The 23,268-nt window shown below is 44.3% G+C and overlaps 1 protein-coding gene across 4 annotated transcripts in view; it reads right to left on the reverse strand.

Annotated features, from left to right (window-relative positions):
• VPS53 (VPS53 subunit of GARP complex) overlaps nt 1-23,268 on the reverse strand; it is a 181,608-nt gene that overhangs the window by 29,514 nt on the left and 128,826 nt on the right. For all 4 annotated transcript variants that reach the window (XM_017510590.2, XM_037732101.1, XM_037732100.1 and 1 more), the window contains 4 exons: nt 18,314-18,556; nt 16,010-16,157; nt 2,197-2,279; nt 1,005-1,083 (listed from right to left, as the gene is read on the reverse strand). In XM_017510590.2, coding sequence (XP_017366079.1) covers nt 1,005-1,083; nt 2,197-2,279; nt 16,010-16,157; nt 18,314-18,556 — 553 coding nt within the window. The remainder of the gene's footprint in view (nt 1-1,004; nt 1,084-2,196; nt 2,280-16,009; nt 16,158-18,313; nt 18,557-23,268) is intronic.

Here is a 23,268-nt window from a genome sequence, read left to right on the forward strand (position 1 = left end):
GAAGGAAGGAAGGAAGGAAGGAAGGAAGGAAGGAAGGAAGGAAGGAAGGAAGGAAGGAAAGAAAGAAAACAGAAAGACATGGTCTGTGCACTTACGGAATTTACATTTATTTGGGAAAAGGCACAGGCACATAAAAGCCAAAAATAGGAACATGAGGTAGCACTTGGTAAGTGTCAAAGAAGGGGACTTTGAGGGCCAGAGGCTGACTGATGGGCCACCACAGTATTAGAAAACCAGAGTTCACAACCTGATCAAATAATCTTGCATTGGCGCCAGAACTCAGAAAGAGTCGGAAAAACCTCTCAGTGGGCAAGAATGAATGAGTCAGAAGTTACTGCTCTAAGCACTACCGCAAACACCCATTCTGGTGAGACCACACCAAGGTTTTCAGCATGTGTCAGATGCTAATCAAAGACATCTCAGCTGGGTACAGTGGCTCATGCCTGTAACGCCGGCACTTTAGGAGGTCACGGCACGACGAATGCTTGAAGCCAGGAGCTCAAGACCAGCTTGGGCAACACAGCAAGACTCTTAGCTCTACAAAAAATTTTTAAAAAGTAGCTAGACGCAGTGGCATGCGCCTGTGGTCTCAGTTACCTAGGAGGCTGAGGCAGGAGGACTGACAATTCGAGGGCTGAGGCTGCAGTGACTGCAGTGAACCATGATGGCACCACTGCCCTCCAGCATGAGTGAAAAGAGACCCTGTCTCTAAAAAATAAAAACAAATCACAGACAGCATCTCCTTTAGACTCATCAAACACATTCATTTCATGTCTCTCTTTTTTTTTTTGGCCATCTTCCAATACTGTGATGCTCTGTCTCATTCTAAAAGGACAAGCAACTGACTGCACTCAGGGAGCAGCATAAAGTGAATGCTTTAAGGAACTCGTGGGGCCTTTCCATCCTCCTCCCAGCCAATCCTTCAAGCTCTGATGAGCCCGGAGAAGCTACAGACCTTGGGCTGCTCCTGAGGTTTTTTAAGATGCCATTTCCCAAGACCTTACCTTGCTCATGGCGGTCAGGGCAGGATCACAGGCAGCATCCAGATCCTGAACCAGCAGCTGAATACTACTGGAGATGACGCTGCAAATCAAACAAATCACTGTGGTCACACTTCAAACACAGCTGTCTGAATGACTGACACAGCCCCTTCCAAATGTTTTAGGGCCTGTGTAAAAATCAGACTTATCATTTCATCAGCGAAGTCTGAGCTTTAATGAATGACAGTGGAGGAGGAGTCCGGCTCTTTCTTCATGTCCTGGTTTTACCTGGGTGTGTCCTCACCCTGTCAGGACACAGGGTCCCTGGTCAGTCTCCCCACTCACCATCCCCAGTATCCCTGCTCACAGCTTCCTCCAAAAGAACTGAAGAAAATAAAAAGTTAAGAGAAGAGGGGGAAATAAACTAAGAAGAGAATTTTTATTTTCCTCAGTAAGTGGCTGATGTGAAAGCTGAGGCTTGGCCCATGCCTGTCTCGTTTAATGGCAGTGGAACAGCAAATGACCACAATGAAAATGCCACATGGTCCTAACAGGGAAAGGAGGCTGTACTGCTTGAACTTCCCGGACAGAGCTCCCGCCACCCCACACTCTCACACCCTCAGTGGCTAAAATCAAGCCCTTTCTACTTTATACTTTAAAACACTGAAGGTAGGCCTAGTCTTCTGTGGGTTTAGGCAGGAGCAGATCAGCGATGGCCAAGGGAGAATGTCTTCTCTGTAGTTCTTCACAGTGAGACAATAAAGACCCCATAAGCTAAAAGCACAACTGCATTTGAGGAGGCACATGGCAGAGGCACCAGTTCTGAGGCTGCTTCTTAGTGCCCTGTAGGGACAAATTCTGACCTGACAGAAACCTCTTAGGTTCTGCAGTGACTGAAGCCAACAGCCTGAGGCATGCCGCTGGGTAGCAGAGAAAGGGCAGGCAGCGAGAAAGTACATGCGAGAAAGTGTGTGCAAGGTATGTATGCGTGTGAGGAGCACACGTGCTGAATGTGTCCATCTCTCCAGTCAGATTGATTCACTCAGTCAGACTTAGACATGCTGGTGGGTAGCAGAGAGAGGGCAGGTGGTGAGCAAGTGTGTGTGAGGTACATACGTGTGCAAGGTATGTATATGTGCGAGGTACATGTGTGTGAGGCATGTACGTGTACGAGGTACGTACATGTGCAAGGTACATACATGTGAGAGGTACGTACGTGCTAAATGTGTCCATCTCTCCAGTCAGATTGATTCGCTCAATCAAACTTATATCCACTTTTTCTTTGAGTTTTTCTTCCAGCTGTTGGAAAATGGGAGAAAAAGACACATGGTTAATGATTATCCAAAGAAGTATCACAATCATAACAGTTAACATTTACTGAGTTTGATGATTCAGGCATAATTCCAGACACTTTTAATTCTTACAATCTTATGAGGAAGATTCTATTATCATCCTTGTTTCACAGATGAGAACATAGAGAAGGGGTCTACCCAAGACAGAAGTGGGAGGGCCAGGAATCAAACCTCCTCCAGAGCCCGTGCCCTTCAGCATGGTGCTGTACTTGTTTCTTATGACACATCAATAATTCACATCAATTCATTCTGAAAAGACTCTGATTTATTTAAGATACTCCCTGCCCCATGAAATACAGACTTGCCCACTCACGCTGGAAACCTTTGGTGGTGAGCAGCAGTAAAACCAGACGAACCAGTCAGTGAATGCTATGGGCCGAGAACCTCATAAAGGCGTTGGGGATACAGTGGTAAACAAAAGAAACGCAGTCCCTGCCGCCATCAGCCTACAGCTTGGGACAGAGACGAGGTCCCTGCTGTCATCAGCCTACACCCGGGGACAGAGACACGGTTTCTGCCGTCATCAGCCTACAGCCTGGGACAGAAACGGTCAACATGCTCCTGAGCTCAAAGGAAAATACAACCAGACCTGGACTTGTAAATCCTTGAAAACATCCCTGGGAGTTGATTAATCTAGCACTGTAAGCCCATTACACAACCTGTAAGAATAGCTAATGTTTTATCCTTTTTTTTTTTTTTTTTTTGAGATGGAGTTTCCCTCTTGTTGCCAAGGCTGCGGTGCAGTGGAATGATCTTGGTTCATTGCAACCTCTCCTTCCCAGGTCCAAGCATTCTTCTGCCTCAGCCTCCTGAGTAGCTGGGATTACAGGCATGCACCACCATGTGTGGCTAACTTTGTATTTTTAGTAGAGATGGGGTTTCACCATGTTGGTTAGGCTGGTTTCAAACTTCTGACCTCAGTTGATCCACACACCTTGGCCTCCCAAAGTGCTGGGATTACAGGTGTGAGCCACCGCGCCCGGCCGGGATAACTAACGTTTTGTCTTAAATGTGAAAATGCTGTTGGGGAGCATAAATTAGTATAACCTTTTTTGAAGGCAGTTTATTCAAAAAGCAAAACTGTAAATACATATACTGCCTAAACCAGCAATTTCACAACTAGAAATGCATTTCAATGAAATAAGGGGAATAATGTATAAAGATATGCAAGTGTTTTTGCAGTATTCATTAATTCAACCAATATTTACTGAAAGCCCACTTTTTCAGGCTGTGTAACAGAATAAGAGAGCTACTCAGTGAGCAAAACGGATCAATACTATTCTCATAAAGCCTACATTCTGGTGTGGTTTTATATTACTGAAAAGCTGGAAACAATCTACGTACATATTTACAAGAGATTGATAAAACAAATTATGGCACAGGGGTATAATGCTTCAACTCTTCAGCAGCCTCTTCCTATGACACCGAAAATAAAATCCAAACTCCTGACTATGAACTGGGTCCTGCCAGCTATCTGGCCCCGTCTTGCTACTTTCCACCTTCCCTGCTAGACCTCAGTTATGCTGGCCTTTTAAACTTCTGGGACACACCAGGGTCCTTCACCCTCAGGACCTTCGTACCTCACACTTCCTTCTTCGTTGCCCTGCTTGGCCCTGCTGACCCGCTCCCCTGCTTTGCCGCACCCCGCACTTTCCAAGCCCTGCAGTCTCCTCACATGGCAGTCTCCTTCCCTAGGCCCCAAGTCCCTGCCTCAGTCAATCTCAACTCCTCAGAGAGGCTCTCCGTGACTACCCACTTCAGTAGGCAACTCCCTTATTCTAGCACTGCCAAGTATGTTTCTTTCCTAATATCACAAAACTGAAGATACATCTCAACTGGCTGGCTTCCTTATTACCTGGCTCCCCTATTAGGTTTAAGTTCCATGCCAGAAAGAAACTGCTCTGTTCGCCTCTGTTAATTAGCACCAAATATAGTGCTTGGGGCACGGTAAGTGCTTACTGAAGATGTCTTGAAGGAAAAAAAAGAATGAATGGAACAACCTTGCAGGTGTTAAAAAGGCTGAGGCAATACTGGAAAGATATCCGGATTGAGGTAAAAACAAAACAATGCTGCTTTGTTGTGGAACCATATGCAGAGCATGGGCGCATTTTATTTAAAAAGATACAACCACAAACTGTTTTAAAGCTTATATAGTAAATGGCGGTTGCTCTGAAGGGTTAGACGATGGGGAATTTCAACCCATATGTGTATGTTCCTATGACATTTGAAACTTTTTAGGAGTGCGTATCACTTAAACTATTTAATAGGAAAAATTTCAAACATCTACAAAAATACAGAGAACAGTAACATGTGCCAAGGCCACCATCACCAACTGTCACGACACAGCCAGTCTTGTCTGATTTACGCCCTCACATATTCCCCCATCCCTTCAATTACTTTGAAGCAAATCCTAGAATTCTATCATTTCATCTGTAAATGTTTCAATATGCATCTCTGAAAGATAAGCACTCCTGAAAAAAATAAGCCCAGGGGATCAAGGCCACAGTGAGCTATAACGACACCACTGAACTCCAGCCTGGGTGACTGAGTGAGACCCTATCTCAGAAAGTCTGTTTTCATCAAGATCCAAATAAAGATCACATACAGCAATTGGTTAATATGTGTCTCAAGTTGCTCTCTGTTTTTTGAGACGGAGTCTCGCTCTGTCACCCAGGCTGGAGTGCAGTGGCACAGACTTGGCTCACTGCAACCTCTCCCTCCTGGGTTCAAGCAATTCTCTTGCCTCAGCCTCCTGAGTAGCTGGAATTATAGGTGCCTGCCACCACGCCTGGCAAATTTTTATATGTGTAGTAGAGAGGAAGTTTCACTGTGTTGGCCAGGCTGGTCCTGAACTCCTGACCTTGTGATCCACCCGCCTCAGCCCCCAACATGCTAGGATTACAGGTGTCAGCCACCGTGCCCAGCCTCTCAAGTCTCTTTTAAAAATATATATATAATTAACACGTGGAAAACATACACATCTCTAGTGTTTAGCTGGATAAGTTTGACAGTCATACACACCCATGTACTCACCAATAATAACAAGATATTGAACACTTCCATTCCCCCAGAAAGTTCTCTCATGCTCCTCTGCCCCTTTCAAATCAACTCTACCCTTATCCTATTTCTATTACCACAGATTAGTTTTGCTTGTATAGTATTTGAATTTTATATGTAGTAGCCCCTGCCTTATGTGAAGTTTTGCTTTGTACAGTTTCAGTTATATACAGTCAACCACAGTCCAAATATGTTAAATGGAAAAATTCTAGAAATAAGCAATCTGTACACGTTAAATTGCAAGCCATCCTAAGTATCGCAATGAACTCTTGTGCCATCCTGCTCTGTCCCGCTTGGGAGGTGAATCCTCCCTGTGTCCAGCTATCTGTGTTGTTTACACTCCTCACCTGTTACCGTACAGGAAAAACTGTGTACCATGTACAGGGTTTGGTACCATCTGTGCTTTCAGGCACTCACTTTGGGGCTTGGAATGCAACTCCCACAGATAAAGGGGACTAATGTAAATGGGATTAGATGGTATGTACTCTTGATGTGAGGCTTCTTTCAACATATTTCTGAGACTCATCCTATTGGTGTGTATATAAGCAGTTCATCCATTGTATTGCTAAGTAGTGGTCCATTGTACGGACGCCACAACTTGCCATCCATTCTCTTGTTTAAGGACATTTAGGTTGCTTCCAATTTTAGGCCACTATGAATGGGGCTACTATAAATTTCCTTGTATACGTCTTATGTTTTCATTTTTCTTGGGTAAATACCTGGGAATTTGATCCTGCCACTGCTGGATCATAAGGTTTTATAAGAAACTGCCAAGCTGCTTTTGAAAATGAATATCCTGGCTTATATTCTCCTCACCAATATGTCAGAATTCCACATGTTCCACATCCTTGCCGATCCTTGTCATTGTCAGCATTCCAGATGTTCCACATCCTCACTGATACATGTTGTCATCCTGTCAGCATTCCAGATGTTCCACATCCTCGCCGATACGTGATGCTGTCATTCTGTTAGCATTCCAGGTGTTCCACATCCTCACTGATACATGTTGTCAACCTGTCAGCATTCCAGATGTTCCACATCCTCGCTCATACGTGATGCTGTCATTCTGTCAGAATTCCAGATGTTCCACATCCTCGCCAATACATGATGCTGTCATTCTTGTCAGCATTCCAGATGTTCCACATCCTCGCCGATACATGATGCTGTCATTCTGTTAGCATTCCAGATGTTCCACATCCTCATTGATACTTATCATTCTTGTCAGAATTCCAGATGTTCCACATCCTCGCTGATACGTGATGCTGTCATTCTGTCAGAATTCCAGATGTTCCACATCCTCACCGATATGTGATGCTGTCATTCTTATGTCAGAATTCCAGATGTTCCATGTCCTCGCCGATACTTAATGTTGTCATTCTTTTTTTTGTTTTCGTATTTTTGTATGTGTCATTCTTTATCTCACAAGTCCCGATGTTCCACATCCTCGCCGATACACAATGTCATTATGTCAGAATTCCAGATGTTCCACATCCTTGCCAATAAATGATGCTGTCATTCTTATGTCAGAATTCCAGATGTTCCACATCCTCACTGGTATGGCATGTTATTCTTACGTCAGAATTCCCGATGTTCCACATCCTCGCCAATACGTGATGTCATTCTTATGTCAGAATTCCAGATGTTCCACATCCTCACCAACATGTGATGCTGTCATTCTTATGTTAGAACTCCTGATGTTCCACATCCTCACCAGTCATGTTGTCATTCTGTCAGAATTCCAGATGTTCCACATCCTCACCGATACTTAATGTTGTTGTTCTATTTTTGTTTTCGATTTTTTGTGTGTGTCATTCTTTATGTTAGAATTCCCGATGTTCCACATCCTCGCCAATACACGATGTTGTCATTATGTGAGAATTCCAGATGTTCCACATCCTCATCAATATGTGATACTGTTATTCTTGTCAGAATTCCAGATGTTCTACATCCTCACCAGTATGTGATGTCATTCTTATGTCAGAATTCCCAATGTTCCACATCCTTGCCTATATATGATGTTGTCATTCTGTCAGAATTCCAGATATTCCACATCCTCAGATACTTGTCATTCTGTCAGAATTCCAGATGTTCCACATCCTCGCTGATACTTGTCATTATGTCAGAATTCCACATGTTCCATATCCTTGCTGATAGTTGTCATTCATGTGAGAATTCCAGATGTTCCACATCATCACTGATACGTAATGCTGTCATTCTGTCAGAATTCCAGATGTTCCACATCCTTGCCGATATGTGGTCATTGTCAGAATTCCAGATGTTCTACATCCTCGCCAATACATGATGCTGTCATTCTTATGTCAGAATTCCAGATGTTCCACATCTTCGCTGATACATGATGGCATTCTTATGTCAGAATTCCCGATGTTCCACACCCTTGCTGATATTTGATGCTGTCATTCTTTTGACTTAATAGCCATTCCTATCTCCCAAGCTTAATTTACATTTCCCTGGTGACTAATGATAATGAGCACTTTTTCCTTCACTGATTAAACATCTGTGTATATATATACGTATTTTTTTGAGGGAGGGTCTCATTCTGTCATCCAGACTGGAATGCAGTGGCGCCATCATAGCTTACTGCAACCTCCAACTCCTGGGCTCATGCAATTCTCCTGCTCAGCTCCCCAGGTGACTGGTATTACAGGCACATGTCACCATGCCCAGCTAATTTAAAGAATTTAAGCATTTTTTAGAGGGTTAGAGATGGGGCCTCCTTGTGTTGGCCAGGCTGGTTTTGAACTCCTGGGCTCAAGTGATCCTCCTGCCTCGGCCTCCCAAAACGTGTCTATCGCCTTTTGTGAAATGCCTGTTCAAGCCTTTTGCCCATTTTCAGTTGGAATGATTGCCTTTTTAGGATTATTAGGGGTTCCTAAGTATCCTGGATACAAGTCCTTTAGCAGTTTTCTGTGATGTGAATATTTTTCCTCAGTCTGTAGCTTATCAATTTTCTTAATGGAGTCTTCTGATGAACAGAAAATTTTACTTTTGATGAAGTCCAATTTATTGAATTTTTTTTCCTTTTATGGATAGTACTTGTATCTTGACCAAGGAATCTCTGTCTACTAAAGGTTATGGGGATCTTTTCCTGTTTTTCTTCTAAAAGCCTTATGGCTCTGGGATTTACATTTAAGTCTCTGATCACCTTGAATTCATTTTTGTGTATATGAGTCAGGGGTTGAGGCTGTTTTCTGTGTGTATAATCTGCTGGTATAGCCATGATCATTAGGTTTCTTTTCTCTCTTTAACTAGCTTGGTATCTCTGTGGAAAAATCAATTGACCATATACACATGGGTGTTTTTCTAGACTCCTTACTCCACTCCATTAATTCGTCTGTGATTACTACAGCTTTACTGTGAGTTTTAAAATCAGGTAGTGTAAATCATCCAAGCTTCTTCTTCTTTTTCAATATTGTTTGGTTATTAGAACCTCTGAATTTCTCTGTAAATTTTTCTTGTCTCTTTCTTCAAAATAACCTGCTGGAATTTTGATAAAGAATTGTGTTGAGTCTATATATCATTTCACAGAGAAGGAACATCTTAACAAAGAGTCTTCAATCTACGAACGTGGTGTAACTCTTTACTTATTCATGCCTTTGGTTTCACTCAGCAACGCTGTGTCGTTTTCACGGTGGAGGTCTCATGTCTACCTGAGTCCACTCTGTTAGTCCATTCTTGCATTCCTAGAAATACCTGAGGCGACACAATTTATAGAGAAAAGTGGGTTATTGTGGCTGACGGTTCTGCAGGCTGTACAAGAAGCATGGGGCCAGCATCTGCTTCTGGTGAGGGCTTCAGGAAGTTTACAATCATGGCAGAAGGCAAAGGGGAAGCCAACACATCATATGATAAGTGAAGGAGCATGAGAGAGAGACAAGGAGGAGTTATCAGACTCTTAACCAGATCACTGGCCAGGTGCAGTAGCTCACACCTGTAATCCCAGTACTTTTGCTGGCCAAGGCGGGTGGATCATCTGAGGTCAGAAGTTCAAGACCAGCCTGGGCAATATGGTGAAACCCTGTCTCTGTTTAAAAAAAAAAAAAAAACAGCCAGTTGAGGTGGCACATGCCTGTAATCCCAGCTACTCGGGAGGCTGAGGCAGGAGAATTGTTTGAACCTGGGAGGTAGAGGCTGCAGTGAGCTGAGATTTTGCCACTGCACTCACAGAGCAAGACTCCATCTGAAAAAAACAAACAAACGAACAAACAAACAAAACCCCAGATTACATGAGAACTCATTTATCATAAAGGAAGTGTTAAACCATTCCAATCACTCCCATCAGGCCCCACCTCCAACACTGGGAATCACATTTCAGTATGAGATTTGGAGGGTCTCCATTCTGTACTGCTATAACAGAATGCCTGAGACTGGGTAATTTACAAAGAGAAAAAGGTTTATTTAGCTCATGGTTCTGAGAAGTTCCAGATTGGGAGAGGTACATGACACACGAAAACATGGTGGGAAAATGGAAGGGGAACTAGGAGTGTATGGAAACTGCAAACATGAGAGGCAGCCTCACTTCATGAAAACTCACTCGCATTGGTCTGTGAAAATCAATCTATTCTGACCCAGTCTCATAAGGAAAACATTTATCCATCTTGACAATCTAATCACCTCTTAAAGGCACCACTTCCCACATTGCTACATTGGTGAACAGGCCTCAGCATGAGACTTGCTGGGGCAAACCATAGTAATATCTTTCGTTAGAAGTATTTCTAGGTATCTGATGTGTCTTAATTTTGTATTGCTATAACAGAATACCACAGACTGCAGAAACTTATTTCTCATGGTTCCGGAGGCTGAAAGGCTAATATTAAGGTGCCAGCATCTGGTAAAGGCCTTCTTATTATGCCATCCGCCGGCAGAAGGCAAGAGGGTGAGAGAGGGCAAGAGGGAGGAGAGGGTGAGAGAGGGCAAGAGGGAGGAGACGGGTAAACTCACCCTTCTATCAGGAACCCACTCCCCTTATGACGAACGCACTCCTGAGATAATGGCATTAATCCATTCGTGAGGACAGAGCCCTCATCACCTAATACCTCTTAAAGGTCCCACCTCTCAACACTGTTGCGTTATGTTTCTAACATAATGGGGATTATGTTTCTAACACATAAACTCTGGAGAACACAATCAAACCACAGAATGATGTTATAAACTGCTATTGTAAATAGTATTTTAAAAATAAACTACATTTCTCAGGATAGCTTTAGATTTACGAGAAAATTACGAAGATCGTTTCCATGGCTCCCATATACCACTTACTCAGTTTCCCATTTTATTAACATTAATATATTTGTTACAATTAATGAATCAATAATGAGGTACTATTGGCATTGTTTTTAAATTTTATTTTCCAATTCCTTGTTACTCAGATTCTCTTTGTTTAATATGAGGTCTCAATCTGTTGCCCAGGCTGGAGTACACTGGTATGATCACAGCTCACTGCAACCTAGAATGAAAGCGAATCTCCCACCTCAGCCTCCCAAGTGGCTGGGACTACAGGCATCTGCCACCATGCCTAGCTACTATTTTTTATTTTTTGTAGAGATGGGATCTCACTATGTTGCTCAGGCTGGTCTTAAATTCCTTGGCTCAAGTGATCTACCTGCCTCAGCCCCCAAAGCGTTGGAATTACCAGTGTAAGCCACTGTGCCCAGCCTGCTCAGATAATATTAAGTCTCTGGTTTCTTCTTCCATTTCTCTTTGCCCCATCTGTAATCTTTTCTTAAAGAAACTGGGTTGTTCTCCCTGTAGATTTTCCCAAGGTTTGGATTTTGCTGATTGCACCCACAAGTATCAAAGGACATTTTCCTGTCTCCTGTATTTCCCACAAATTGGTAGTTAGATGTAGAAGCCTGAGGGGATTCAGGTTTGTTTTGTATTTCAGAAAACTACTCTTCAAAATGATGTACTGTACAGCTACCATCAAGATATATAATGTTTGGTTGCTGTTTGTGTGATGTCAAAGAGCCACTGATGCTCAAAGCCCAGATCCCATTATTCCATTAAGAGGTATAAAGAATGATAGGGGGTACAGGGGCTTATGCCTGTAATCCCAGCACTTTGGAAGGCTGAGGCAGGCAGATCACCTGAGGTCAGGAGTTTAAGACCAGCCTAGCCAACATGGTGAAACCCTGTCTCTACTAAAAATATGAAATTAGCCAGGCATGGCATGCCTGTAATCCCAGCTCCTCAGGAGGGTAAGGCAGGAGAATCACTTGAACCTGGGAGGTGGAGGTTGCAGTGAGCTGAGATCATGCCACTGCACTCCGGCCTGGGCGACAGAGCAAGACTCTGTCTCAAAAAAAAAAAAAAAAAAAAAAATCTGGGCATGGTGGTAGGCACCTATAATCCCAGCTACTCAAGAGGCTGAGGCAGGAGAATCGCTTGAACCTGGAGGTGGAGGTTCCAGTGAGCCAAGATCATGCCACTGCACTCAGCCTGGGTGACAGAGCAAAACTCCAACTAAAAAAAAAAAAAAAAAATTGTAATTCTGTCTTTTCTTCTTCATTTATTAGCTAGACTTCTGCTATAAAGAGATACTTCCCATTGTTGATGATTTGGTTCTCCTGAGGGACATGTCACATAGGAAAGGCAAGCTAAAGGGTTTTTATTTACCAGTATTCAACTCCTATCAGTGATTCCTTAGCATTTCCAAAGGCGGTAAGTGAATTAAGAAAAATCAGTACAACCAAATGGATCTAAACACATTTGGTGTTTTCCATACACTGTAGCTAACATTTGCATTAATATAAACTAACATTTTTCAATATACTATAGCTAACACTCTCATGACACACACTGATGTTTTCCATACACTACAGCTAACACTCTCACTGATACACACTGGTGTTTTCCATACACTATAGCTAACACTCTCACTGACACACACTGATGTTTTCAATACACTGCAGCTAACACTCTCACTGACACACACTGGTGTTTTCAACACACTGCAGCTAACACTCTCACTGACACACACTGATGTTTTCCATACACTTTGGCTAACACTCTCACTGATACACACTGGTGCTTTCAACACACTGCAGCTAACACTCTCACTGATACACACTGATGTTTTACATACACTGTAGCTAACACTCTCACTGATACACACTGGTGTTTTCCATACACTGGTGTTTTCTATACACTATTGCTAACACTCTCACTTATATACGCTGATGTTTATGTGTGACATCTTCTTTTTTTGAGACCACGTCTCACTCTGTCACCCAGGCTGGAGTTGACTGGTACAATCTTGGCTCACTGCAACCTCCATCTTTCGGGTTCAAGTGATTCTCCCACCTCAGCTACACTTTGTATTTTTAGTAGAGACCGGTTTCACCATATTGGCCAGGCTGATCTCACTCAAACTCCTGACCTCATGATCTGTCCTCCTCGACCCCCACAGTGCTGGGATTACAGGTTGAGCTCCCCACTCAGCCTGTTTGTCCCATTTTTGGCCAGTGCAGCACACTGAGGTTGGCTCCTACATTAGCTTCCCAGGGCTTCTGTAACAAATCATCACAAACTTGGTGGCTAAAAAGAACCAAAACATTTTCTCAAAATTCTGGAGGCCAGAAGTCCAACATCAAGGTGTTGGCAAGGTTAGCTGGTTTGTTGTTTTAAGACACAGTATCTCACTTTGTTGCCCAGGCTGGAGTGCAATGGTGCCATCTTGGCTCACTGCAACTTTCACCTCTGCTCAAGTGCTTCTCCTGCCTCAGCTTCCTGAGTAGCTGGGACTAAAGGTGTGCACTACCACACTCAGTTAATTTTCATATTCTTTTAGTAGAGACAGGATTTTGCCATGTTGGCCAGGCTGGTCTCAAACTCCTGATCTCAAGTGATCCACTCCCCCTTGGCCTCCCAAAGAGCTGGGATGATAGGCTCTGTGGGATGAGCCACTGTGCCCTGCCTCTTCTGGAGGTTCTGAGGAAGAAACTGTTCCACACCTCTGTTCTAGCTTCGGGTGCTTGCCAGCAATCCTTGATGTTCCTTGGCTTGTAGAAGCAAGACTCCAGCCTCTGCCTGCTTCACGTGGCCTCCTTCCCTGTGTCTCTGTGTGTTAAATCTCTCGCTCCTAAGGACAACAGTCATTGGATAAGCCCCCCTACAACCCTTAATCCAGGACGATCTCATCTTGAGATACTTAACTACATTCACAAAGACAAGAGCACATTTACAGGTCCCAAGGTCTAGGACTTGGATATACTTTGGGGTCAGGGAGACATTTCAGCCCACTGTATATCCCTGGGTCCTTGTGAGATGACACCATAATAGTCTGATATTCTTCTTGCTTTTTGTATAACAGGATGTTCTAGGTTCATCTTGTATATTTCCTGTCCTTGACCTGGAAATGGTCGTCTCTCCAGGAATCTCTGGTTTCTTTTAGTGGAAAATTGTATTTAGAGATCACAAAATAGATGCTAAGATTGTAGTACTTTTGTAATCAATAAAAACAATTTTCACTAAATAAAAAATAATTGGCTACTTGTATCATCAGTCATCAAAATGATCTTCAACTTATTTCTAGAACTTCTAAGAGTCTGTTCTAGAAAACTAATGCAAAACATTTAAGATGCTATATTCAGAAAGACATTCTTTATAAGGATTATCTTTTCTTTTTTTTTTCAATTAGAGACAGGGTCTCACTCTGTCAGCCAGGCTGGAGTGCAGTCCTGTGATCATGGCTCACTCTTTGTAAGGATTATCTTTTTTTTTTTTTAATTAGAGACAGGGTCTCACTCTGTCAGCCAGGCTGGAGTGCAGTCCTGTGATCATGGCTCACTCTTTGTAAGGATTATCTTTTTTTTTTTTTAATTAGAGACAGGGTCTCACTCTGTCAGCCAGGCTGGAGTGCAGTCCTGTGATCATGGCTCACTCTTTGTAAGGATTATCTTTTTTTTTTTTTAATTAGAGACAGGGTCTCACTCTGTCACCCAGGCTGGAGTGCAGTGGTGTGATCACGGCTCACTGCAGCTTTGACCTCCCAGGTTCAAGCAATCCTCCCACCTCACCTTCTCAAGCAGCTGAGACCACAGGCATGTGCCACCACACTCAACTTATTTTTAAACATTTGTAAAGACCAGGTCTCGGTCTGTTGCCCAGGCTGGTCTTGGACTCTTGGCTCCAAGCAAGCCTTCAGCCCTGGCCTCTCACAATGCTAGGATTACAGGCGTGAGCCACTGTGCCCTGCCAGGATTATCTATAAAAGTGAAAACTGAGGCAGCATAAACAATAATGGTCATGAGGACACTATAATGATAGTTATATTGATTACTGATGTCATTCTAACAACAGTAATGACAGGAGAAATGCTCATGCTACGTACAACACTAACAATAAAAGGATACAACAATGAATTAAGATTACAACGTACAAAAGTATGTCTATGAAAACCGATTGAAAAAATACCCCAAATTGCTAATATGATTATTTGAGGATAATGGGATTATGAGCGATCATTTTTATTTATACTATGGTTATTTTTACCTTCAAAACTGCGTATTTACATGTATGTATTTCTTTCTGCATACACACATAATAGTTAAACAGTGTATATCATGCAAGAACTCTGGAGTCCCTGCTTTGGAGGTCCTTACAGACAATGCCATCTCACCCTGGGAGTGGCTCAGAGCTCAACGGATTGTTCTCAGGCTCCAAGGCCAAACCTTGGCAGGTGATCACCTGCGCAACTCAACATGACCAGGGCCCCAGGCAGAGGGTGCAGCTACCCCTGCCTCTGGCTGGCTGATGCACAACTCAGGAGAGTTTGTGGACACACTTCCTGTTTGACCTGCAGTATTTTTGCTCTGGCTCCAAGGAACTCCCCACTGTACTGTCTGAACTACTGTGTATGATGTCTTCCTGTGATCTAGACATCAGTAAATAATAAACACAAAGCGGGGTGAAGAGCAGAACGTTCCCAAATTATTTTCTTTCTCTTGGCCTTAGGGGAATCCCAGACTAAATGTAAAAAGGAATTTCTAATCCCGTGGTTAAGGCTGAATAAAAAGTTCTTCTGGGTCTTCCTTCTGCTAAATCACTTTGCTGAACTACTGCCATTTGGGGGCTGCAGGAGAGGCATCACCCTTTCCTGCCTCCCAGTTCCCGAACGTCAGCATCTCAAACAATGGTTGTTTGTTTAGGCAGACTGAAAATGCTATGTAAATTTCAGAAGACATATAAAAGCCCAAAGGCTTCTGCTTAGGTTAGTAACACTTCTGGGCATGGAACAACTGGCTGTGACTCATCCTCACCAAAGGCTGGGTCCTCCTACAGAAAAGTCTGTTACTGCTTTTTTCATAGGGAGATGGTGCTACTGACCTACTTTTAACAGGTCATGCCCTTTGAGCAGCTCACACAACTCCAGGGAGGAGACCAGCCATATTTTTTTGCCCAGTCTCCTTTTCACAAGGCCCTTCTGTAAGGCAGCTGCCTGGGCAGACACGGCTGGACAGTGAACTTTTCTCTGTGGCAGGCCAACTGGTCTGACCCACGGTTGTCTGTGGCCTTGTCAGGGCTTATCTTCTTATTCACTGAGCTCCTCAGCCCAGAGAGTTCAGGGAAAGGAGGGGTGAGTGGGCAGCCAGGACAGCTCACCTGCTGAGTGGTGGCCAGACAATACTCTGCTGTGCTCAGGATGCTGCAGATGAGGCAGAGCTCCTCCAGAGTGAACTTGGCTACTTCTGAGCCCTCCTTTTCCTTGAGGAGGCTGCTGATGGTTAGCCCTCCACTGCTGGTTGTGGTTCTGAGAAAAAGGAACAGGAACTAGTCAGCCTGGAATTTCTAATTTGTTTCCTGAACTGGAAACTGCATATTTTAAGACAAAGAAAAGGGGGAAGTAAAGGCTGGACACAGCCCAAATCAATCCACATACAATGAGTTCTTTTCCTACTGACCTTACCTTGACTATCATCTGTTTAGACTCTCTCACCATCAGAAGGAGGAAGAGATGATTCCTATTTTAGTTGACCTTAGTTAACCAACAGCCAGTTGTCAGTCATATTAACTAAGATGGTCTAATATTCAAAGGGAAGGCTGCTCAGTTGCCCCTCTCTTTAGCTTGGAACCTCCTGATATGTAGAACTGACTCAGGACCATCTGGAGCACAAAAGCTGTTTGCCCACCTTGACTCTTTCAGTTAAGAAAAGTCTGCACCGGAACTTATGTGTGCTTGTGGAGGAGTACATAAGCGAATTAAAAGATGTGCTTCCTGCCCAAGGCCCTAATGTCTAAAGAGGCCAAAACCCATCTCACATCCTTCTGTGACTATGGGTTTTTGGGGCAGCCCCGGCTCCTCAGTGAGTTCTATGGTAGTAATAACTACCCACTCATATCTGGATGCTTCGGAATCCTCTGGGGGTTCCTTTCACCTGCCCTCACTTTTGTGAACAGTCTCTGTACTGACAAAATCCCAGCTGAGTATGCCATTTTCTTCCTGTTGAGACGTGGGAAATGCTCCCAGGATGATGTTAAAAACAGTAGCAGCAGGGAACAAAGCTACAAGCAGCGCAGTCCAATTGCGCCAAACAAGCAAACAAGAACAGCAGACCACACACCTTACGTATCTATCAGGAATGGAAAAACATATACCAGAAAGTTAAGTCTTCTCTGGGTAGTGAGATTATATATAATTTTTTTTTCTTTAGACAAGTCTCCCTGCGATGCCCAGGCTGGAGGGCAGTGGTGCGATCTCAGCTCGCTGCAACCTCTACCTCCTGGGTTCAAGCAATTCTCCTGCCTCAGCCTTCTGAGTAGCTGGGTTCAGAGGCACGCGCCACCACAGCCCAGCTGATTTTTGCATTTTTAGTGGAAACAACGTTTCGTCATGTTGACCAGGCTCATCTCAAACTCCTGAAGTCAAGTCATCCTCCTGCCTCAGCCTCCCAAAAGGCTGGGATTACCTGGCCAATTTTTGTTTTTTTCTTCATGCTTCTCTATGTTTTGTAAGCTATGATGAACTTGTGTTATCTTGATGATCAGAACAAAAGTTATTAAAATTTTAAAATGACTTTTGTCATAGTCAAAGAAGTTCTCACCAGTAAAACATACCTGTCACTTCACATCTCCTGTAGAGCACGAGATTTTATTCTCTTTCAAGTAACATGAAACTCCCATATGTGACACATTTTAGTGATCATGACAGAAACTAATTCCAGAATTGTTAAATTTAGCCATGGGGGTAATTTACAAATACGAAATTCAGAAGCATCAATTTAAGTCACATTCTATTACAGTGAAACCTATCATATAATCAAAACATCTCTAAAATCCTAGTTGAATGATCCACTTATTTCAATAGTAAGCAATACGACAATATTCTAAGCCCCAGAATGACACAACAGTCACCATAACCAGAAGCTATGCACCAGCCGCCCCACAATCCTACCCTATCTTGAAACACTAGGCTCTGTCCAGCATGGCAAGAAGTGCGTACCACAAGAGGGACTTGGAGCCTACTCAGAACGAGAAAAGAGCAGGTTCATTCCCCCCACCCTCACTCTGGGGCATAATCTCACCCAAGGAGGCTTCAGTGAAACCACTTATGCTTTTTAACAGTTATTTGCACCACAACCTCACTTTTTCTGTGTGTACCAAGTATCTATAGTTGAATCCACGGAAATTAAATACATGTACAATGGGACTGGTTCCCCTTTGTCCACTGGGGCAAGATTGGCCCACATGGGCAGCCAGTGTGGACATTCCCTCTCATGATTTTCATCAGCTGTGGAACGTCAGAGAGGAAATCCCTTCAGACCCTCGGGAACTCAGTAAGAGTGCTTTCTTCCTTGACACTCTCAGTGGTTCGGTAAACAACTTCGGAGTGGATTTCCTTAAAGATTCCCATATTTAGGTATATTTGCATCTCACTTCACCATTCAGACTATGATGAACAGGACTCACTTGGGCAGGTTGCCAGAGAGGATTTTCCAGGCATATTCTCGGAGGTACTTCTGGAAAATGGTGGTCAGGGCGATCATCGGCTCCCCAGTGCTGAGCTGGGAGCACTGCACCATGCACTTCTTGTAATAGACAAAGAGGTCGGCACAGCTGGGGAGCACAGCACCCCCTTCATCAGTGTTGGGCTTAGGGGGCCCCTGGGCTTTGAAATCAGCCACAAACCGATCTATCAGCTCTCCGAGGTTCCTAGGAGGGGAAAAAAAACTAAAACGTTATCTTACTTCAAGAAAAAGCAAATGTGTTTGTTGGTAATGTACATAAACTACCACCACAAGTAATCATTCCTGCTGCTTTAAAATTAAAATTGGATCAATTTTAATGAATATCATCATTCACTACCACCGCCACTCCTACAATAACAACAGTAATACAATGTAGCATCTCTGTGTTGCTTTGCACTTCTCAAGGCATTTCGTTTTTACATTTGATCTAAGTAAGACAGGGCATTACTGGTCCCTCTAAAAGATGAGAAAATTAAGGCCTAGAATCTAGTACAGAGCTGAGCCTGGACCCCAACACTCAAGTAAGAATACAAACCCTACCACCATAGCAGTACTGTTTCCCCTTTCCACAAACAAAACCCTCAATAGTGACAGTGATCATCTTCTCAACACTTAGGATGCACCAGTTATCACGTCCATGCTTAAGCATCATCTCACTTCATTTTTTTTGTTTTGAGACAGTGTCTTGCTCTGTCGGCCCAGGCTGGAGCGCAGCAGTGCGATCTCAGCTCACTGCAACCTCTGCCTCCAGGGTTCAAGAGATCCTCTTGCCTCAGCCTCCCAAGTAGCTGGGACTATAGGTGCATGCCACAACGCCCAGCTAATTTTTTTTATTTTTAGTAGAGATGGGGTTTCATCATGTTTGGACAGGCAGGTCTCAAACTCCTGACCTCAAGTGATCCATCCGCCTTGGCCTCCCAAAGTGCTTGGATTACAGGTGTAAGCCACCATGCCCAGCTCAGTTACTTTTTACAATAAACTTACATAGCATGTATTATTACTTTCCTCATTTTCAAAGAGCTGAGTACAGAAAGGCAGAGTACCTTGTCCACATTAATAGAGCAAGAAAACAGGAGAGCCAGGATTCAAAACTAAGCAGCCTGGCTCCAAGCTCCATGCCTCTAAGCACTCTACTTCCTAAAACACAAAAAGATTATGATGTCAGCAGATATTTAGACATGATGGACCTAAATCTGTCCAACAGATAGATGCCTAAACAAAGAGAAACTGTAAAATATATACTAATGGTTTCCTTCTCCTTCTCCTTCAATGTAGTTTTTTCTTAGAACTTCCAGAATCAAAAGTATAAAAAAATCTTAGGAAAACAAAGGGTATAGGCAGAGCGTGGTAGCTCACACCTGTAATCCCAGCACTTTGGGAGGCCAAGGCAGGTGGATCACTTGAGGCCAGGAGTTCGAGACTAGCCTGACCAACATGGTAAAACCCCAGCTCTACTAAAAATACAAAAATTAGCTGGGTGTGGTGGCAGGCGCCAGCTACTTGGAAGGCTGAGGCAGGAGAATCACTTGAACCTGAGAGGCAGAGGTTGCACTGAGCCGAGATCACATCACCGAACTCCAGCCTAGGCGACAGAGCAAGATTCTTTCTGGAAAAAAAAAAAAAAAAGAGGGCATAAGCAGCTCCAGACTTGCCTCCAGCCACATGGGGAAGAGAATTGCGATTTTTCTCCCATTGCCCATTGAAACATCCCTGTAATTGTCTGGCATATTGCACCATCACTAGTGAGAATCCAGCAGAGCTGCAGTAACTGCTGGCTGCACAGCTGTGCTGTGTGAAGAATGGGAAGGGTTCCCACCTCTCCTGACATGTTGCATCTTTTTAGGTTGCTGTTTAAGGCTATATTAATCCAGCTGTGTTTTAAAATGTATTTATAAAATAGTCAGAAAGAAAAAGACAAGAACCACATATACCATTAATTAGCAGGAATAGGAGAAAACTGCCATTTTACTCAAGTGCTTTTGGTACTGAAAGTTGATGATATCCAGGTGCATCCACTCTGCCCTCAAGGAACTTCAGGCTAGGCTAGGTCTGTGGTGACAGTCAGAGGGCAGGAAGGATCTCGTCAGCTGACCTTGGAAAGCTTCACAGCCACCACCCTCATTCCTCACCTCTCTTGCCCCACCTTTCCACTTAATCTCCCACCTCTCCGTTCCTCACAATGGCTCCCCTGCTCACCCACCCCGGTCATCGGGCCTGTGCCTACATGATGGCTGAGCCAACACGCTCTCCCGCCACCCGTCTACTCCCCCTTCAACCTCAGGCCAGGTCTCACTCACACCAGCTGCAACTTCTATTACCCGCCACCCATCGACACATTATTTACCACTCTACAGTGTAAGGATGCCGCATATTCAAGAAATAACCTATCTTCTCCCACCGTGGGCCACACAGGCACTGTCAGTCAACAAGGAGCCCCCTTTCCACTGATCTTTCTTGTGATTCCACATTCTTCTTGAGATGGCACTCCAGCCAGTCACCTCTATAAACTGAAGCTGGCACAAAAGGTGAAGGAGGCAGAATCACCTGTGTCGTGCTCTTCCTGAGAGGAGGGGTGATGTGCATGCTAGCGCATGCTGCTGCCCCGGCCCCCAGTCATGCTGATGTGTGGAGCAAATCTTCACGCTGGTGCTCCATACGGACTTAGCTCATCAACCTCCACACTCTGTTCCTAGGGGATGGGGATGGAGATTGGCACACTGGAGGAGAGCATGGAACTGAAGGCAAGAGTCCCCTGGGGTCTTCTTATAAGAGATTCTAATCTCTAAACCGATGGCGCCAACCAAATCAGCGCTCCGACATCCTTTTTGTTTGTTTTTGAGACAGAGTCTCAGAAACTCACGCCCAGGCTGGAGTGCAATGGTGCGATCTCGGCTCACTGCAACCTCCCCCTTCCAGGTTGAAGTGATTCTCCTGCCTCAGCTTCCCGAGTAGCTGGGACTACAGGCATGTGCCACCACGCCTGGTTAATTTTTATAAATTTTTTTAGTAGAGGCGGGGTTTCACCATATTGGCCAGGCTGGTGTTGAACTCCTGATCTCGTGATCCACCCTCCTCGGCCTCCCAAAGGGCTGGGATGACAGCTGTGAGCCACCACGCCTGTACTCCCACATCTGATGTGCTTTTATTTTCATCACTCACCTATTTCCCTAGAAGACAGACACTCACTTACTTGTTTCCTATTTCAGAGCCAACCCAATGAGTAAGATTATAAATTAATTATGATCACGCAGCATAAAGAAAATTTCACTCCAAAAAACTCTAAAGATCTATGCTCTGTAGAACGTCTACAGAATGTCTACTTGGCTACTTTTGACATTGTTCTTTGGAAGAGATGAGAAATAAATCAGCAGGGGAAAGCCTCCCCTCCCTTCCATCTTTCACTCTGCATCGGCATGCTTTGACGCCACGTGAGACATCAGAAAATCAGTAGTCAGTACTTCACACAAGAAAAGAATATGTTACCCAAATGGGAATGAGTAAGGCTCATTAGTTTTGAATAGATGATCCAATCTGATCACATTTTTTTGTTTTTTTGAGATAAGGTATTGCTTTATTACCCAGGACAAAGCGTAGTAGCATGATCATGGCTGACTGCAGCCTCAACCTCCCAGGCTCAAGCAATTCTCCTGCCTCAGCCTCCCAAGTAGCTGGGATGATAGGCATGTATCACTATGCCTGGCTAGGAGGAGGCCAGGGATTTGAGACTAGTGCAACAAAGTGAGATCCCTAGCTCTTAAAAAAAAGGAAACAAATCAGTTAAGCATGGTGTAGGTGCTTGTAGTCCCAGCTACTTGGGAGGCTGAGGCAAGAGGATCACTTGAGCCCAGGAGTTTGAGGTTACAGTGGGCTATAATGTCACTACTGCACTAAAGTGAGAAGAAGAAACACACCATGGCAGACCAGGTTTATCCCTGGATGACCAAGGCAGTTTCTCTGGTGGACCTGCAGTCAGCATTCACAGAAACAATATTCTAACTGGAATGTAGAGTGACACACAAGGAGAGAAAGACAGTAGCCAGAAAAGGGCAAGGCAGGTGAGCAAGGCCAAAGCAGCTGAAGATCCCCAGAAAGTGAGATCACTTCTGTTTCGTTTTGGAGACAGGGTCACCCAGGTTGGAGTGCAGCGGCACAACCACAGCTTACTACAACTTCTGCCTCCCAGGCTCCAGCCATCCTCCCACCTCAGCCTTCTGAGTAGCTGGGTCTACAGGTGCATGCCACCACACCTGGCTATTTTTTGTGGGCTTTTCTTTTTGTTGAGACAGGGTTTTGTCACGTCATCCAGGCGGGTCTCAAACTCCTGAGCTTAAACCATCCACCTGCCTCAGCCTCCCAAAGTGCTGGGATTACAGGCATGAGCAACCACGCCCAGCCCTGGAACTTGTTAATTCAAGGGTACTCACACTAATTTGCACCCCTTCCTCTTCCCTTCTGTTGGGCTGAGGATGTGGCTGTGGTGTGGCCGGTAGAGCTGGGGAGCCAAGGTGTAGCCTGAGCACAGCTGGGAGGTGGTTATACACAGGCAAATTGAACAAGGAAGTGAATATACCGAGCATGCTTCTCACTGGTGTAGAAGGTAGTTACCAACATTGAAAGGCAGAGGCTAAAATAAACCCTGTAGCGTTAGATTAGATTTGGAGGTATCAGCATAAAATGCACAGGTTCTAATATAGAAACAGGTGGCCGGGTGCGGTGGCTCACGCCTGTAATCCCAGCACTTTGGGAGGCTGAGGGGGGCGGATCACTAGGTTAAGAAATCGAGACCATCCTGGCCAACATGGTGAAACCTCGTCTCTACTAAAAAATACAAAAATTAGCTGGAGGCCGGGCGTGGTGGCTCAAGCCTGTAATCCCAGCACTTTGGGAGGCCGAGGC

This window comes from Cebus imitator, unplaced genomic scaffold (assembly GCF_001604975.1).
Source record: "Cebus imitator isolate Cc_AM_T3 unplaced genomic scaffold, Cebus_imitator-1.0 Scaffold441, whole genome shotgun sequence".
In the NCBI taxonomy this organism is placed as follows: domain Eukaryota; kingdom Metazoa; phylum Chordata; class Mammalia; order Primates; family Cebidae; genus Cebus; species Cebus imitator.